General features: G+C 37.4%; 1 protein-coding gene across 1 annotated transcript in view; it reads left to right on the top strand.

Moving 5' to 3' along the window:
* SEMA3C (semaphorin 3C) overlaps positions 1 to 19,632 on the top strand; it is a gene marked incomplete at both ends in the record, with an annotated part of 115,540 nt that extends 95,908 nt beyond the window's left edge. The window contains 6 exons of the mRNA XM_079536309.1: positions 8,074 to 8,162; positions 10,395 to 10,436; positions 11,156 to 11,313; positions 14,095 to 14,162; positions 17,171 to 17,301; positions 19,219 to 19,632. Of these exons, the coding sequence (XP_079392435.1) occupies positions 8,074 to 8,162; positions 10,395 to 10,436; positions 11,156 to 11,313; positions 14,095 to 14,162; positions 17,171 to 17,301; positions 19,219 to 19,632 (902 nt within the window). The remainder of the gene's footprint in view (positions 1 to 8,073; positions 8,163 to 10,394; positions 10,437 to 11,155; positions 11,314 to 14,094; positions 14,163 to 17,170; positions 17,302 to 19,218) is intronic.
* Between the last annotated feature and the right edge of the window lie 491 nt (positions 19,633 to 20,123).

Raw genomic sequence — 20,123 nt, 5'->3', positions numbered from 1 at the left:
ACAGGGAAAACATTGACACATAATCGATTGAGATTACTTGATGGACTGTAGCATATGATGTATGAGAACAGGATGAGAGAATTGGGTTTCTTTAGAGAAAGCAAAGTGGAGATCTCATTGCTGTCTACATCTATTTTATTTATTTAATGGGAAAAGATTCTACGCAAGATCTTCATTGTCAGGATGAGAGGCAATGGACACAAGCTGGAATACGAGACATTGAAATTAGATAGAAAGGAAAATTATTCACCACTAGAGGGGTCAGATTTTGGAATGGAGGTCTAAAGAGGTTGTGAATTCATCTTCAGAGATTCACAGGATTCATAGCCCAACAGCAAATGGCCCTGAAAACCTTGTTGTAATTGGACCTGCTTCAAGAGGAGTATTGCACTGGATAACTTCTAAAGGTCACTTACAGCCCACAGGGTTCAAGGTTCAAGGACAGGAAATAAAAAAACAGAAATACTTGTCTCATCTTGTATCACACCTCTACCAGGTTACCATTTTCTGTACTGTGAGGGCTTGGTGTATTATAAGACACTGTTAGGATAGAAAAACCTCTAATTAATAAATTACAGTAAAAAATTCATTTTTAATCTGGGAATTCTAGTTTTCTTGGTAGGCAGTTGCTAAATAATTTTTAAAGCATCCTTTGATCCCACTTGCAAGGTCAACTTATGCTAATTAGGTCAGGTCTTCCTTGTTGTTTTTCTCCCTCTCTAACATACAGCCACATTTTCTTTTCTGTTTAATTAACGCAATTGCAGTTCTCAACTTTCAGACACTTTAGAGTCATAATTCTTCTTTCCTTCAGAGGTAAAGAAAAACAGTTTTCGTACACTACTGTGGAAATATCAGAAGCATTAGTAGACACCATCTCAACTATTCTTATACAACTCCTCAAGAACTCTGTTGTCTGTTAACTTTATTCTTTGCCAAAGCAGAATGTTTTGCCATAGAAATAGCTTGGCAGACTAGAACAGATATTTCAAATGCATATTTTAGGCTTTTTTTTATATATAGTGGTATCATTGGTTTAAAATTGGTTCTATAAGCATCTAATGTCAATTGGAGTAAAATCCTACTAAAGTTAAGTAGAGAACATGAGACATAGGCTTTTCTAAACAATGCAGGATTCTTCATGTAGAAGTGTTAGTTAATATTGAAAATGCATAGAAAATAATGAATGTGCATGAAAGTACACAATAAAGACATGTAACATTGCAGTGATTCTGCATGATATAAATACAAGCTATTTCATTTTATACTTCAGTGAACTACAAACCAATCTTAATAGTGCCTGTGATTCATTTAAAGCATTAACATACCTCAGCTTGTACTTATGTTTTGTTTGTCCTCTTCCAAGTACCAGCACAGGGTCTGCTTTGGACAAAATACACACACTGCAGCCCTCGATACTTTATGTGCATTGCTTTTTACCTTCTGCAGTACACCAGAGACAAAGATCACTGTCTGCCTTCCAGTTATGTTGAGGGCGGGCGTTATTATCCCTGAGTAGAGCACAGTGACTTCCTGAGACACTAATACCTTCCACGATCTTCCTCAGAAGAAACCGACACAGTAGAAGTTACGTGTTTCTCAGCCCTTTCAAATAAAAGTGATCAAGTTTCAGCTGCTGAGAGGATAAACTTGTTTTCTTTATTCGCTGCTTTCTGTGAGACTCAAGAGAATACGATAGAGATATTAACTGTCAAAAGGAATGCAGAGGGGATTTTCTTTGGTGTCAGTTCATCCCAGCAAATGGAAAAAACATACTGTGTAGGAGAATTTCATGTGATAATTTCTTTGGGAGCCTGGTGCCCCACAGCCAGAGACAATGGGACTTGGCACCTGGTGACAATTACACTCAGCTCAGATGATGAGTTACTGCTGCTGAACTGAGATGTTGCCAGCCGTGTCTGTCACTGTCAGTGACCTGTCTCATGCTTGAAACTGGAGTGTTTTATGTCTTGCCAGATGCAGAGCACACAAAATGTTTAGCTTTTCCTCTCTTCCTCCTCTATAGCTTCAGTAATAAATCAGTTCCTGGATGCAAGTGAGGAATAACAGAAGTAGAAAGCTCAAAGAACCCCAGTGGTTTTCATGATGTAGCTGTGGTCTGGAAGGGTGTAGGCAGCTGTGTCACTTTTTCACATTAATGTGAACTTAATGTAGTGTTTTCTTTGCACCCTCAGACAAAAATGTTGAGTTTACAGGGGCTAGTCCTTGCTGAGAGTCAGTATGTTGCTTTTCTCTCCCTTTTCTGTCACTTACATAGCTAAGAAAATAAATCCTACAAACAGATATTATTCTTGCAACATTCAACCCGCTTTTCAAATAATAAGGATTGCATGTTTTTGTGTACTATCCAACGTGAAGACTCTCTGACCACTTAACGAATCTTTCCAGTCCACCCAAAATGGTCTCTTCATCCCCCTTTGAGCCAACTTAGAGTAAGAATCAAGTCTTTAAGCTAAACAGCAGTGCTACAAGAGAAGAGTACTGTGTACCTTGTCTTCCCAGAAACCAATGGGATAATTTACTTTGAAATAATGTAATCACTTATTTGCATATTTGACAGGAGCAGTGATGATAATGCTTTTTTCCTATGGAATGAGTAATAACATTCAGTTATTGTGCTTCATTTATCCCATTTGTATGGTAGCCCACAATTCAGTCTTGTAGTTTTTGATTCACACTAGAATTTCACTTTAGCCAGTCCAATTTTATGTAAAGAATTCAAGAGTACAATGTTTTCCTAGTTTATCCCTTGGTAGATTGTTTTGCATTTAAGTTTTAAGAACAGCAGTAAAACAGCATGAGAACATTTTCCTGAGATTAATATTTATTTTTTAAGCATGCCACCTACTGCTTGCAGTATGAAAGCTTTCAGTCTCAGTCCACACAGATTGCAAAACCAAAAGATTGTGCATGTGGGTTTTTTTATTGCTCATGGTGTTACAAAAGTATTTAAATGTCTGGGTCAAACTTGGATATATTAAGCAGACATGGGCACCAATACAATTTTTTTCCAGCTCCTTGCCATCAATATAGGATATATTTTTGTGTGAAGAGGTCTAAGTGATTGCCATGAAAAGGCACTTCAGGTTTCAGTCTGGCTTATTCAGTTGATTAATATGGGCCAAATGCATCTGACGTGGCATGAGGCTGATCAATGTTTTTAATAACTTTTCTGATGCAACACTTGTTTGCAGTCTGGAACAGTAAGTACTTTCCAAGCATAAGGTTGTAATATAGTCTTAAAGATATGAATTAATTGTGAGAATACTTGTTTCCAGGGTGTTACATGGTGACCGTCTTTTTGGAAAACTTAACTTTGCTGACAACAGTAGCCTCCAGTAACATACACAATAGCCAAAATCATGTAATAAGCTACAGATTCTAACAGAAATCATCTAGTCAGAAGAGCACGGGTGCCTCCCACAGCTGTAATGCTACAGCGTCCTGTCTGTGAGCTTGGGGAGGTAGTGTTGCACAACAGTGACACAATCACTGCAGAGAGGGCTTCTGTCCTCCCCTTGCTCACGCAGGGGTGAGTCATTCAACACCTCTTAGTGCCCAGCTCATCTATAGCTTTTTCACAGCTTCTTAAGAAGATATGTAAAGCAGATTTTCCTACACATTTGGTTTCCTCTCATTTTTTGTTCAATCAAGATCATGGTGTCTCCAGAAGGTGGACCAAGCTCAATCTACCTGAACATTTTGCTCCCAGGCATGGCTTGTACCTGACTTTTTGTTCTTTGATGCAGCTTGAAATGATTTCACCAAGTTTCACAGCAACAATGTGAGATGGGAAAAAAAAAATGCACATTTTTTTTTCAACAGATGGTGAAGATACGTGGCTGTGGTTAGAGCCCTGATTTACAGTTGAGTGTGGAAATGTCTCTCAGGCCTCACTGATAACCTGCCACCATCTCTGGTGCTTTCCTGAGACTGAACACTGTCTCAAGCAGAGAGATTTTGAGCATTCTGTTAACACTTTCCTTTCTTTTTTTCAATAATTTTATCTGCAGCTGGTTCAACTCAGTTTAGAGACCAAAAGTAATGAATCTGCCAGTGGGCTGACAAGTTCAACAAAGAGAAAAGTTTACAAAGGGTTTGCCGTGACGTCTGATTTACCAGGGCTAACACAGGAGGCCTCTCTGTGAAGCTCTTGACAGAACAGCAGTTGATGTCCATTGCAGTCATTATTTTATGGTGTATAAAAGTCAGGGTTTTGATTTGTTGTTGGTTTTGTGCATGCAGTGTGGGTCGGAGGTGGGTGGGTCCTGGCTCTCTGATACTCACCATACTGACAATTGCAGTGTTCACTTAGGACTAGGGAAAGAAAAGCTAGGAGGAATTCGGAGAATGAGACTGAAATTCAGACCTATAGACTCAGCTTCTGGAATGCAGATTCCATCCAAATACCTGCATATTTTTCATCACTGATCACTAAGCTTTGCCTTTTCTATTGCCCATGTTCAGTCAGATCAGGAATTGGGATTGTTATGAAGCACTAGTATTAATGAAGCGCAGTTGATTATTACAAGCCTCAAATTATGCTTTGCATTTCAAGAGAGTTTTTGTTCTTTTAGCTTTACTATCGTTCTTGATGTTATAATTATTTATTTATCTTTCCTTCTTCCTTTCTTGGGTGCTGTCTTCCTCCTCAGTGTATTTCTCACTCTGCATAATCTCTACTCCGTCTTTTAGCCTACAGGATATCAATGCCTTCCTCTCTTGTCATTCCCTGCTTATCAGTCCTCTCAGAAGGGGATGTGTTCTCACTGACATTGTCTTCCACATGGAGCTTGGAGATTGCAATTGCTCAAGCAGGTTTGAAACAGAAAAACAGTCATTATGAGTCGTCCTGTCATCTTGCTGTCAGCTCGAGGGAGATTCCTCCAGACATCCATCTGCCCTCCACTCCCAGCCTGGTGATGAAGTGAGGTTACAAGCAGTTCCTGGTGAAAAGTCAGGGCAGCAGTGAGCATAAATCTGTCATTTCACCTGGGACATTCTAGAAGTGGGTTTACGTTCTGGAGACACAGTAGCTTTTTTCACAACTATGTGAAATCATAACAATATAGAACTGCTTTCAATGGGATTTCTGGAATTAGTAAATAAACAGAGGAAGAAATAATCTTATTCGCTTTTATGAATATTCACAGAATTAGCTTAAATTTCATGCTGTGACATGAAAAAATGTGACTAACTCAATGATCTTGTAGCTGGATCACAACACAAAAGATTACCTGTTATGAAATACACTGGAAAACAGCTCAGACACTGTTATTTTGCATACATTTCCTGCAGTGCACAGTACTGCATCCTTTCCAACTTTCCTTCTGACCCAGGAATTCGGTTTGCTGCCTTGCTGTTAAAGAAAATAAGCAAATATAATTTTCAAAAAAACTCAGATGTGCCATGAGCATTCTGACATGAACACATAGAAATGACTGATGGCAGCTACTGTGCTTACAATGGGGACTTCAGTACTACTGAGGAAGGAATAAGAAGTGTTTTCTGAGCACAAATATTTGTTTTTCACTTATTAAGGAACAGGCAAAGCAACAGTAGAAGGACTATTTTCAGAAGGAGTGGAGAGTTACAACCTATAAGCATTATTGGAAGTATCTATATTTATATATACAGGCTGCTGGAATTCCGTTCTCTAAGTGGTTTTATTTAATGAGTAGCTTTCTACTGCCTACTTTCCCTAAGAGGAAAATTTATTCTAAATGTTGCATTAACTTTACTAATTGTTTTAAAACAATGGAGCATATCTTTCTGCAAGGATCTGTCCCTAATGCTGCAATGAGTCAAAGGCAAACAGTCCTTAACTCTGTGTATTTTGCTTGGTTGTGACAAAAAGGTAGATAGGAACCCAGTTTTTAAATAGAAAAGGTTACTAGGACACAAGGGCTTGGCGTCAGTCATTATCAGTATTTTTTCTCAATGCCCTGGATAAAATCTCCCCTCAGGTTCTGATTTCAGTTTCGAGAAATGTTTGAGGACCAAAGACAATTTAGGAATTTTAAATGTGTGACATGCACTAATGGATCACTGAAGTAAACTGGTTCTTCAGTTCTTTGGAAGCTCAGCTTCACATTCCTTTGTAGGTAGGGTTACTGTCAACGTGCTTCATATCCTGTAAGTCAGGGTCACAGGTAGCTGGCACTTTGCAAGCAGCTGAAAAAAATCACAAAAGGCTGCAACTCCTTCCTGCACGTCTGATACAGTGTTCTAGATTGTATAATTTAATATTTGACATTGGTAAAGGGATGCAAAAAGACAGAGGTAGACTAGACTTAAGCTGTGTATATTTGTTAATAAATTGTTCCCTTTAGCAGAAATGTACCCGTTTTACCCATTTTGTATATACCCAAATATACACACACGTGCTTCTCCTTAGCTGTAGCGAGGGATGCATCTGCAGAAGTTTAAAGCTTTGGTGTGTCTTGGCAGTTTGTAAATCTCTCTCAGGTTCCCATAGCTTTGCTAATACTGGCACTCAGTCTGGACCACAGCTGTGCTATCAAGATTTAGTTTCAGTAATATTTCTTTGGAAGGCACTGGTTTATCGTGCCACTGTATAATGAGAATAAATGTTCTTCATAGAAGATTTTCATGAAAAATCCATCTATAATGTGCTCTGAGCACGCACAGTTGATAGCTACAGATTTTTAAGTGTTGTCCACTTTCAATTTCTCTTTTCTTTTTTCTACTTTAAATGGCAACTCATTGCAGTGTTCTACATGTGAGGTCAAGTCATTACGTGCCAATATTCTGGCCATAAACCTTAATTTTTAAAATAAAATGCTTGGTTATTTGCTAGATTCCTCCAGGGAAATAAGAAGATGTAAATTATTTATTGCAAACAACTTGCCCTACAGTTCCAGCTATGGAATTTAGTCACTGCCCTTAAAAGCAAAGGGAAAATTGCAGTTTTTCAGTTTACATAGTCTACATCGTGAATTGCCAAACAGGAAACTGAGATTTCCTTTCCTCAATCGCAAATTCATAAAAATACACGTAGATACTTACCTATATTGTGCTGTACTCATGTTTTACTAACCACAAAAGTCTATACTGCTCATAAAACTTTTGAAGGCCAAACAGAATCTGTACCATGTGTTCCCATTCCTCAGAATCAATACTGAACAAATAAATATATTGTACTCCGACAAATTTTCAGGCCTTTCAGATTATTTCTTCCCAGAAAATGTCCCTATGCCCACCCTTCTGATTCCCCACAGTCTTTCTTTTCTTCCACATCCAAAATACTTCAGAGCATGTCTCAGCCTTCATGAACCTCCACAGAATGACTCCTCCATTTTGTATGCTCTTTCCACATTAATTCACTAAATCGCTAATTTTCCTACTCATGGTATCTACCCACAAAAACACCACCACTGGCACATCATTTTTGCTTCTTACTCATTTCTTCAACCTGAGGGGCTTGAAACTGTATTTTGACACAGCAACTATAATTGAGTCATTACAGTGTCTTCTCCTTGCCTTTTTTTCCTTTTTCTACATGGACCAAAAAAATAACTCCTACTAATATATAAAGGGCTTAAGTATTGCTTGATTTTCTGGAAAAAAATCAGCTGATTATTTTTAGAAGTAGATTAAGTTATTCTTTGGAATATTTACTTTTCCTGTCATCAGTTGTCATTTCATATTTTTACTGGGTATGAATACACTTTAACTATACAGTAGCTCTCCTTCACTTTGTGCTCTGTTTTCACTGTAAGATCATTACTGATTTTGATTGATTTTTTCAGGTAGAATGGTAATGATGATGATACTTACTCCAGTCTTACCATGACTTTTTGAAGTTCATGTATAAGAATAATACTATTTACAGTCATGTAGAAGTTATCCACAGTCTGTGACTTGTGAGGGAGTCGTCTCATAGTGCTTTCTCACCCCAAATTAATATTTTTTCATACCTTTCTCTGTGTCACATTGCTGGCTTTGATGTTTCTTCTCATAGTTGGTAATGTTTCATCTTTTTTTATCTCTCTATCTCACATGATTTGATTTTTTCCTCATCTTTTCTAGATCAAGGAACTGTACAAAAAGTTGTTGTCTTACCCACCAACTTCTCTGCAAGTGGAGAACTCATTTTAGAAGAGCTGGAGGTTTTTCAGGTTTGGCTTGCTCCTACATTTACTCATCCAATGTGTATGTTCACACAAACACTTTGTTCTAAAGACTTTGGCAAGGGCAACTGTGACTTGATAAAAGATCAAGTGAATGTGCCTACTGTCAGCTTGATACCCACCCAAAGAGCAAAATAAAATGTCTGAATGAGGACTGTAGGAAGGCTTAAATCCCTGTTTAGCCTGTATATAAGTTGCTTATTTTTTATGTTGTCATACTACATAGTAGGATTTTAATAACATTCTTATGAGGTTATGTTGTAGTGGCTTCTGGAATGTCGCTTTTGTCATTGGCATGACATATTGAGACTAGTCTTATTTACAGATGAAATATAAGATACTTCTTTAACTATCTGATAATCTTTCTAATTCTGGGCTGCAGAATTGAAGCAAAATAGTGATTTTGCTCAGCTGCAGATCTTCAAAGCTTCTGGAGTCAAAAACCCAACAAGATTAACACAACATGAACCAAAAAGAAACACAAGCATCTATGGGAAAAAAATAAAGGAATAGCCTCTGTCAGTCACTCTGGCATGTGGCAGCTTGTAATAACCTAAAGAAAGCATTCATTCTCATGTTAAAGATTCCCCTTCACATTTTTGAATGGGATGTTCTTTAATATAAGTAGCCTCAGGGCAAATGGTGTTATTCATCTACAAACTTAGCTAAGGGCTTTGTCGTGGGCTTTTCTTTTATTTTTCTTCTATTTCACTGCAAGTATACAATAACAAAAATGTAAGCTTTTTATCTAGACATGCAACAATAGCTATTTCGCTAAGGAAAGGAATACTTTCTGTGTCAACCTTCAAAAAAGCATAATTAGCTCTCCTAGGCTTTTGTTGAAAACCTCCCTTTGAAAAAGATATATGTAAGTAACACTACTTAGAGTGCCATTTGCCCAGCTATTACTTACTCCATTTGCAGAGCAGACAGGTGGGATGAGAGCAATCTTGATTCTAAGCTTCATTTCTGGGTATCTCTGCACAGACCTTTTTATCCTGAACATTCAAAATTACAGTACCATAACTGCAGCAGTTGCAGTCTGTGCGGACAATGAGGCAATGCTTTCATGAGTCTCTCCAAGAGGTGGGAATGAGATCAGTAGCTTTGTGCTAGTAAATATAGAGAGTAAGCAAAGCAAAGATTCCAGAATATAAATAAGATCATAGAATCATAGAATCACTCAGGTTGGAAAAGACCTTAAAGATAATCGAGTCCATCCACGACCTAACCATACTACCCTAACTAACAACCCTCTGCTAAATCATATCTCTGAGCAACATGTGGCATCAAATCCAGTGTTGTATTGAAACTTGGATCTTCAGACAGTTCAGTCATAAAATAATGCAGTGCAGCTCTACACTCCTTCATACCTTTGCCAATTCTCATGATTCGCAGCCAGATTTTCTACTGCTGGCCTTCCCACTTTGCCCGTAGTCCACTGCAGTTAATCCTGGCCCACCGGTGGGGCTTTCCTTTGTGACTGAGCAATTGCTGAATCTTCAAAAAATGCAAAACATTTTTATTACTATCATTCTAATAATTTGTTTGGATGAGAATAATGAATTGCTTCACTTGCTTAAGGCAGTGAATGTGATAATTCCTTTTCCAGCTTTCTAAGATTCAGTTTGGACACAGACAATAACAGACTCCGGTGATGACACACAGTAGTATACTGTACTGTCTCTGGGAACAAAACATTCAGTAACACACATGCCATTTTTAATATTCTTATCATAGATAATCTGAAAGTGTGTTGGATGTTGGCCAAACTGTATGCACTGTAGATAATGTGCAGGAGAAGTATGACATATTCTTAACAGAGTCATGTAGTAAATATGCATGAGCTGTTGCATGATTTTTCCATATAATCAATTCTGAAGAAGACATTTTATTGCAAAGTGAAAATAATGGCTTCAAAACACATAGCTGCTGTATTGCTGAACTAACACAAATGCAGGTTAATTAGTACTGTACGAAAATCAATGCATGTAATGAATAATAATGCCGTTGAGCTCAGCATTTACTGAGACATTCATTGTATTTGTGAAATTTGATTAGTTGTGAAAATAGTGAGTAGTAGGGGGTGATGCTTTTCCAATATGTGGAAAGTTAAAGTTCTGTTAGATATGACTCAGATCTTATTGAACTTTAAATATTGATTTTGCAAGTGCATTAATGAGAGTCTTTGTAAATGTGGTTTGAAATCTTGTCTTTCAGAGTAACTCTCCTATAACAACAATGAAGATTTCATCTAAAAAGGTAAGGAGAAAAAGAATGCTTGCTTAATGTTATTAATAGAGAAACAAATTGACTTAAAATGTTAACAGATCAATTGTACTGCATCATAGTAAATATTTTCTGTAATTAATGTGAAGAGGTAAATACTCCTCACTCGTCACTGAATTAAGTTCAGCGTAATTTATTAGATTTGTGACCAAAAGAACAGGGAAGTGTCTAGATTTTGTATTAAATAATAAAAATAAATAATACAAGTTATCATTTATTATAAAATTTCTACTGGCTTAATGTTCCAGGTAACTAAGGCTGTATGCTGGATCTACGCCCCAGCATAATCTCTAGGATTTATATATTGGAAATCTATGCACTGGAGAATTCAAGTAGGAACTCTGCATAATATTTACTAATGTGACTATATGCAGAGAAAATACATAGTTCAAAGGCATGAGCCAACAGTCCTCAGTGAATCAGAACCAAGTTCTCAAATCTGAGCAATATTAAGTCAGTCTGCCTGCTTCAGCATGGAAGTGTGACACTCAGTGTGGGAAAAAAAAAAAAACATTCTAAGTAGTTCTAAGTGTTTTCTAACAGGAAGGTGGAAATATTACAGTCCTGTTCACTTGAGAGATGTCTGTTTTTCTTAGTTTTACGTATATTAGTGGCTTCTCTCTTGGTCTTGAGTCAAGTCCCGGGTGAAGCTCCTCCACATTTAAAATAAATCTTTCCATTTCCTTCTACAGCAACAGCTGTACGTGAGCTCAGAGGAAGGGATCACACAGGTCCCCCTGCACCGCTGCCACATCTATGGGACCGCCTGTGCTGACTGCTGCCTTGCCCGGGACCCTTACTGTGCCTGGGATGGAAACTCCTGCTCCAGGTTCTATCCCACAGGGAAAAGGTAAGTGGTCCTGTGAAGTCTGCCAGGAATGTAGAAATAAAGCTTTTGCTCTGCTATGTAGCTTGGAGCCTTGTAATGCAATACAGAAGTGGAATGTCATTCCTTTCAGGAGCACATGCAAATTGGTACTGTTCATCACCTAGGACTGTATGATAAAAGGCTTGCCTTTTCATATTTAAAGCAACAGATGGGGGAAAAAAAAAAAGCACCCTATTCATAATCATAAATATTAATCTGATGTCTCATACACAAAAAAATCAGTGAAACGTTTGTTCCCTTTGTTAAAATTCAGTTGCTCACTATGGATATAATTAAGATAGCCCTAAACACAGCCAGATATCACTGAGGTTGTTTGATGAATAAAGTCATTTATTTTTTTGTTCCTCGCTTGCTTTTAAATGAGAAGAATTATTTCTATGGAAATTTTAGGCAAATGTGACTTCCATGTAGAGCTTGCAGATTTGGGTTTTTTCACATGAGATTTATTAATGCAGTCAAGAAGAGCAATTTCTCTTTAATTTACAACAGAGCTAATAGTCCATCTCTTAATTCTTATGCAAAACAGGAGCTGCTTTCCACCTCCCTAGGGAAACATTTAATAGCATGGGGCTGTAGTGAGCTCTTGTATTGCTAAGATTCCATTTCATGTACAAACAAAGCTACAGAATGTACAGTGAAGTGTTACTGCAGAGGAGAAAACTCTTTCAGTTACATGCCAGAGTGGATGTCACTGTGCTCACTCCCTGAATCTGGCCTGCTTCAGTGACCCAACTAGTTGATGACAGTGTCGTCCTTTGGATGAAAGATGACTTGAATAAATATTCTTGAATTCTTGTATTCTTGAATAATTCGTAATTTCAGATAAAAAGACAAAGCTCAATATGGCTATGGCAGTTAAAGATACAGCACAATACCTAAGCCTTGTACTGCTTTCACTTAGTATATTTAAACTGTCTGCAAATTGATTGTTTTCTTCCAATGGAGCAAAGGTCAGAAGACAGAAAGGAAAAAAAAGAGAATCCCCAAGTCTCAGGCCACCTAACTCCTACACTAACTGAAAGATAATGAGCAGTGAGGTATACACAGTCTGTACACTTTCCAGTGGATTCCTTTTCATCTCCATGTATCCACCCAGGGTTATTTCCACTGGGGCTTTCTTTCTTGTTGACATTTTATGTGCAATTTACTTTTTATAGCAAATGAAAATAAACACCTGGAAATAATCTGTTTTCACATGTGAAGGAAGTGAGTGGTCCTGTTAACTAACAGGAGGGATTATAAAGAATAAAACATTGGTAGTTAGAACCCCATAGTTCAGACAGCTTTTTGCTGGGCACATTTGTTCATTTGAATCTTTTGATTCCCTGTCTCTGTTCCTCACCTAAATTGATTTACCTGGGAGTATCTTCATTTTCTAAAACCACCTCCTCAGACTTCTTTTGATAAGTATCAGAGTTAAAGTTTAGATCCTCAGAACTGCTTAATGTAACAAGCATGCCATTGCTGATGGAGTGGAGCAACTCATGGGAACAACAGGCATCCTGAAATTCACTGAGAAATTCTTCACTGTCTCCTCTGACTTACATGTACAGTTCACACAGGTCAAGATCCTAAGGCATAATCACATGCTTTTAATGTTTACTATCAAAAATATACTTGGAATGTCAGAAATTACATTTTTGAAAGATCAACTTTCAAATGTTGCCTTTTAAAACTATCCAGTGAGGGACCTGGTAATGAAGGATTAGAAAGATTAGTTGTCTCTCACTGTGTCTGCAGTACCTGGTATAGTATGACTAAAGAGCATCACCCTTCACTTAGCAATGCTGCAGCTCCAGGGGCATTTTGGTTTCATATCCATAAGTCATTAGTGCATAGCTTAAAGTACTGTAGTTACATATCCCCTTCCTTTGCAACAAGTGCCTATCCACAATATATTTTTTTCAATGAACTTCATAAATGTTGAACTAATGTATGGACTATTTAGTTTTAAAAATAGTTTTAAAAAAGTAATGTATACTAAGAATAGAAATACAGGTTCCAGATCTTCTTGCACTGAATTCTGTGAGCCCAAAGAGGGCTAAAATGCCAGTACTTGCAGTCCCAATAAACTCCTAAACTACTTAGCTTACAGAATCATGGTTTTGAATCTGTCATCCAAGTAGTATAATAAAGTCTCATTTTGAAGTATTTTAAGACATGGTGAATTTGAGTATCTTTTGGAAAGAAAGAAAGTTACATGCTCTCATGTAAAGGCAGAACTGAATCTGAGCTTTTCACCATTGTGAATACTTCTGCCTCTATGCTATCACAGTGGCTTTCAAGCACCATAAATAAACCACCTCCCAAAATTGAGTAGGGAACACGTCCTGCACCATGATTATCGGTTGGTGCATGAGATACGAACTCTGTGACTCTTCCACATCAAATTCTCAGATGCTTGTCCACTTGAAGACCATTTGAATCTGAGAGGTCTGTCTCTGAATGTTAAATCTTGCAACACTAAACCTATGTGAACTTTATGCATCACCTCTAGCTCTTCCACCCCGATGCCTTCATTGCAAAGCTACTTTGCCTACCAAAAGAACAACTGTCTTAAGAAACTCAGCAAACTAGTTATTCCCTTAAACAGCATCTTCTCTCTAACATGCCTGGCAGCAGAAAAGCAACCTCAAAGTAGGTCATGAACTATGACTGATAACTGACCAGGTATATAAAAAAAAATGTTTATTTGAAGAATAGTCGTTTTGGAATAACAATTTGTGTTTTAAAATATTTTAGGAGGAGTCGTAGGCAAGATGTGAGACATGGAAACCCTCTGACTCAGTGCCGAGGTTTCAACCTGAAAGGTACTGTAATTTAGAGATCCTTATGCTATATAAAGAATGCATGGCTTTCCTTGTATGATTCATTGCAGCTCACATCTGTGTGGTTTACTGGTAAAACATAATTATTTTCCAAGTCTGAGTCTTTCCTTGCAATTATCTGAATCCTGCATAAATGTGATATAATGATAACCCATGAAATGTAGAGTTCAACACAGATGAAATAAGAAGCTGATAGTACTGACTAGAAACAGGTATAGTGAATTTGAGTGCTTTTCTAAGTCCTTTAAGTCTTTATTAATTTCTCTTTATTTGATTAAGTCTCAGCTCTGAACATTTAGAGTAAAATAGAATTTGAAGTTATATTAGTTTTTGGAACACATCTTTCAGCAGGTTCCTTTGTGTTGTCATTATTCCTTTCTCCCTTTAACTAGAAAAAGAATTTGCTTCAAACCTCTTTATAAAAACCCTTGTTTCTAGTTGTGCAACTGTTTAGCCAGGCTGGAACAGTGCTGATAGGCAGTGGAGAAAATATTCTGCCTTCCCAGCTGCCCCTTTCTCCACATTGCTAGTTAGCAGTCATATATGGCCAAAGTCATAAGTAGATGCAGACATAAAGGCAGCTTAATCCTTTATAACTCCATGCATGCCTAAGTTAGGCTGTGGCAACATCAAAACACAGCCACGTGAGAATCATGTTCCAGTTTCGGAGCTGTGTCTTCTAAGTGTGCTCTCAACTGTGCCATCTGGAGATGAAATAATACATCTCACTGTAAATTGATTGAATTTTTGATTGAATGAGAGAAGAATGCTTGAAGAGTTATATGTCAAAGGTTCAGTCACACAGAATTTTGTTTTGCTTTTTTCTTTCTGTATCCCACAGGAACCTCCTGCTTACTCTTGTGGTCTTTTTTCTTCCTGGAGTAAGTCAGGCATAGAATCCTCAGCCCAAATGTGGCTAATGGTGCTCTGGCTGCCAGCCCACAGTGCCAATGTATCATTCTCCATGACTCATTGTTATGTCATTTATACAAAACTGGATAGCTTCAACAAGTTAATCACAAACTTGTGATCAGCTTCACCCTACCATTACATTATGCACCTGAGCTCTGAGACATTCATATTACAGCTCAGGCTCTGAACCATGAAGAAACTTGAGCTGTGTCTACCTTGCAGTCATGTGCAATGACCACCCACCCACTGTCTGTCCCAAGGACAGGTGTCTCCTCTTTCAATGTGGAAAATGTGAGAATGTCAGCTGTCTGCTTTGTGGGCTAAGGGGAAACAAACATTTAAACCTTGACATTCTTGTAACACAGGAATCTTGTTTTCAAGACATTTATCTTAGTTTTGATATATTTATAGATTTGGATGTTTTAGCAATTTTAAAGGATGTTTCAGTGACAGCAGTGTAGGTAGACGACACTCTCTTCTCTGGGGGAATAAAAAAGAAACAGCAACTTGGACGCTTTCAAAATATAATTCAAGCTACTTATGGCAAAACTATTATGTTGGAAGGAAAACTGAAATCTGCCTAAACGACAGAAGAGCAGAGTTGGATGACAACAAGAAATCTTCCAAGCTTATAAGGAACGACAGTCTTGAAACTCAATGTTCAAGCATGACAGGTTGCTTGCCTTAGACGAAAACCAATATTTTTTGGCATATTGTTATTTTTTTAAGAGATCATTAAGAACTAAAGGGTTTGTAATATTTCTTTTCATATGTTCTGTTAAGTACTTCAGTATTTCTTATCCTTGTGTTAGTGTTCATGGCCATTAAAGAAATGCATTTTTATTTTGTCACTGTTCTTCTCAGTATTTGTAAATGGCATTTATGTGATATATTTAGCGCCAATGTACAAAACAAAAAAAAAATTGCTACAGCTCTGATTTCTTCAGTGTTATACAGCTACAGACAGGACATCCAAGCTCTGCTAGTTTATGATCTTTGAATGCGAAATATGTCTACATTATTCTGGTAAAAAATTGCGGTTGATTTTGTCACAACCTCATAAATGTGCTGAGAACTTGCAAGGACAAAAACCATGGAAAGTCTCCTTCCTTTGTTAGCATAGATTCCCATTTCATATGTGAATTGATGAAAGAAGTTGAGAATGGAAGATAAAATACATTCTGATGAAGATCACTTTTAGGACTGTGCAGAAATACAGTATGATTACTACTCATTTATGAAAATAAATAAATATTTTTATTTTATATATGTAATAAGCTTTTAAATCTGAAGTGTATTCTTTTTTTTTTCTGGACAAATATTATAATTTGTGGCAAGTAATGAACATCTAGAAGTTGCTTTCAGTAACTGCCATCTATCTAGACTATAAAGGGCCACAGCAAGTCTAAATGATGGCATACACTCAGCATTTGCCCACATATTGCTGGAGTGCTATATATCTTTCCTGGTCTCTGTTGATTGCCTAAGTATTGAATTTCAGATTTAGTGCCAGGCCCTTTTTCTTGCTTTTTTAGAGGGGAGTATATTTACAGTAAAGTCTGCCCTCTCTTGCCTCCCTGTGATAGTGCATGACTGTTGAAATGGATGGAGCTGTCTTTATGTCATGATGTATTTTAGAATCATACCAAGAATATTGCCCTAATTTCCAAACTGTGAAGTGTGAAGAAGTATACCAAATATTTTGTTCTATGTTGGAGAGTTCCAAACAGGTGGTTTTGTCATAGTAGAGAATGAGATAATTTCTGGAAAGAATATCCCCTGTCTTTTATCCCATCAGTAGAAGTGTCTGGGCATGCATTTGCCTACCTGCCCACAGGTATCCCACTTTCTCGGAAGAGATCATATCTAAGTGATAATGCCAGTATTTGGAGCAGGCTTTTCTTCATTACATTTAATTTCCTTTCTTTGAAAATATTGTACCATAACGTATCTATTATCTGCTAATATCAGGATTGGATATACTTCAATTGACTGTATTCCAAGTGGTGCTACACAGTTATTTGTTTTCTATACACCAACATTTACAGTAGCCTGACCTGTCTTCTTTTATTTCGTAGCATACAGAAATGCAGCAGAAACAGTCCAATATGGAGTGAAAAACAACACCACCTTTCTTGAATGCACACCCAAATCTCCTCAGGCTTCTATTAAATGGCTGCTACAGAAAGATAATGACAGGAGGAAAGAGGTGAGTAATGTCAACAAAACAACAGCTCTGAAAGGGACCTCAGTCAGCATCCCCATCTCAGAATGAGGCGAGATGGCATTTGTGTTTTCATTGGACTATGAATCTGGAGAATTTGCGTGGGCACAGGACATCAGACAGCCCTTTACTTCTATAAATCAAGATAGTCTTCAGTGAGGCAGAAAGGCATTTGACTCCTCAGCTCCGCCAGCTCCGATCAGAACAGAATAGCTATTAAATAATAATAAAGTCAAGGAACTAGTTAATGAATTTTTCCTTCACACCTTACTAATTGCAAATGGAAAGTTTGCAGCACTTGGGATTTACTATTGATCTGAGGAAAGAAGCATAAAGGCAGTAAACTGTGTAAAGTTCAGGAAGAAGTCTTCTTGCAGTGGCCTCTCTGTGCTTTTGAAGAGATAAAAGGCATAAGTGGGAGAAATGTGAAAGGCTTCTTTAGCAAGAACATATATTGACAAAAGCATTTCCCCACCATGCTGCAATCACATTTTCCATTACTGCATTCTCTAAGGCTCTCAAATTTCAGCACTATAATATACAGTAAGATTGTTTATGAGGAACACATCTTTTTTAACTAATATAAAAGGGGAAAAATCCATTTCAGATCTGAGGCAGTTACTGTGTGAATAACAAGGAATATCTTTGTAAGGAAAAATTAAGTGTTATGGTGTCTGTTGATAGTTTATAAATACTGAAAAGCACTACTCTCATAACAGGCCATTTTCCAAAATCAGAGAGGACTTAGAAGCTTTTTGTTGAGTCTTTTCAACATATTCTCTCCTGTAGTCTTGGGATATTTAAGCCATGTACTAGTAATGTAGGTGAAATTCTTTAACCCTTTGCTTCAGAATAGCATCTTCCTCTTTTTTCTTGTTATTTTCCATATCGGTACCAGAATCAATGCAGTTTTAAATAGAAGCAGTCAAAGCAATCAAAAGGTTAATTACATTTCAAGCTGAACTTAATCTCTCAGGTTTCTGAACAACGTCTAAAGAACTTTACAATAACAGAATAGCTCAGTAAACAAATGAGTTCCTAAAAGTATCAGGTATAATAATGAATTGTTCAGTGTCAAAACAGAAAAATATTTCATACAAATAGCAGCACTGTTATTCTTTGATAATGGGGTATTAGCAATTTTTATTTCATAGCTGAAATGACAAGGGACATGTGCAGTCGTTTGTAATCAGATGATGACAAAACAAGCTGTGGTAACTTGCTTTCTTCAGATGATGTGATCATCTCTTGGGACTGTCTAAAGCCTGAAGGCAGAAAGGATACAAGAGAGTAGAAAAATTGTTCTATGTTTCCAATGAGGTAACATAGCTGATGCTGTATGAAAAAAACTTTCATACCAGGCTTTAGACTCCACAGTTCGGAGTTCTTTGGAAGTTAGCTCCTGAAACTCACTAGCCGTCAAAGTTTTCAGCAGAAGCCACACTCTATTCAATGACAAATCATCCCTCAGCCTAATCCTGTGCCTTTCTTCCATCAAATCTCAACAGCAACCTCTGATGCTGGAAAAGACGTTCACAGACATGTAACCCTGGCAAATAAAAGCTTGTTTTCTCAACTTCTCTTCTTGAACATTACAAATACTTTCCTTTCATGAAGATTTACATCTTTATCTCCATCCCAATCAAATCCACTTTAATATAATGAATAAAAATATGGAAGTCATTTTCTCTAGAGACACTCATGTTAGGAGTAGTCTCTTTCCTAACATTAGCAGGCACAGTGGCCACTGTGATTCATGATCACAGGAAGGAAAACATAATGCCTTTAAAAAGTTTTTTAAGAAAGATAGAGACATTTAAAGTAATAGTTAACAAGGAGTTGCAATACTGCATTATTTTGTAACATTCTTGAAAAAATTTCTTCTGTCTTTTCTACCTTTAGGTTAAGCTGAATGAGAGGATCATAGCTACTGAGCAAGGACTTCTCATTCGCTCTGTCCAAGACAGTGATCGGGGGCTTTATCACTGCATTGCAACAGAGAACAATTTCAAGCAGACCTTAGCAAAGATCAATTTCAAAGTGCTGGATACAGAGATGGTGGCCTACATGACAGACAAATGGTCCCCGTGGACCTGGGCCAGCTCAGTGCGAGCCCTGCAGTTCCACCCAAAGGACTTTGTGGGAACTTTCAGTCACTCTGAAATGCAGATGATCAACCAATACTGCAAAGACAGTAGACAGCAAGGTCAGCGGAGGGAAGAACCCCAGAAGATGAGAGGAGACTACAGCAAACTAAAGGCCCTTATCAATAGCAGGAAAAGTAGAAATCGAAGAAATCAGTTACCTGGTTCTTAATTTTATTTTGCTGAAGGAGATATTTTTGTCCTCACTGCAGAGGGCTTATATTTGTCTGTTGAGAACAAAGTTGTGCAAATACGATGAAAAATTAGATGAAATTACAACAAGCTTCAGAAAAGATCCTCCTCCCAATGAAATGCAGTGTAACTCAAGTAAAGAAAAGATGTGGAGTTTTTCAGTCCTAGATGCTTACTGGCACTAGGTTAGTCTGTGTCATGGAAACAAAAATGAGTGTTCTTCTTAAACCAGATTCATATTTAGTATCTCGTTATTTAATTATAGTTGAACAGAAATTTAGTTACAGTTGAACAAGCTCAATGCAGCATCTTACATCTTACATCTTACATCTTACTCTGGAGCTGTACCAGACTGGTGGTGGAAGAATCTGGATTAAGATGCACACCCCAAGTAGGTTGGTACTAAAATTTCTTTGCACTGCATTTACGAACATGAGTTTCTGCTTGTTTACTAATTAATACTGGGTTTAC

The sequence above is a fragment of the Tetrao urogallus genome (genome assembly GCF_951394365.1).
Source record: "Tetrao urogallus genome assembly, chromosome: 1".
Lineage (NCBI taxonomy): Eukaryota > Metazoa > Chordata > Aves > Galliformes > Phasianidae > Tetrao > Tetrao urogallus.
Note: the sequence above shows the minus strand (reverse complement) of the source record. Positions and strands in the feature narration are given on the sequence as shown.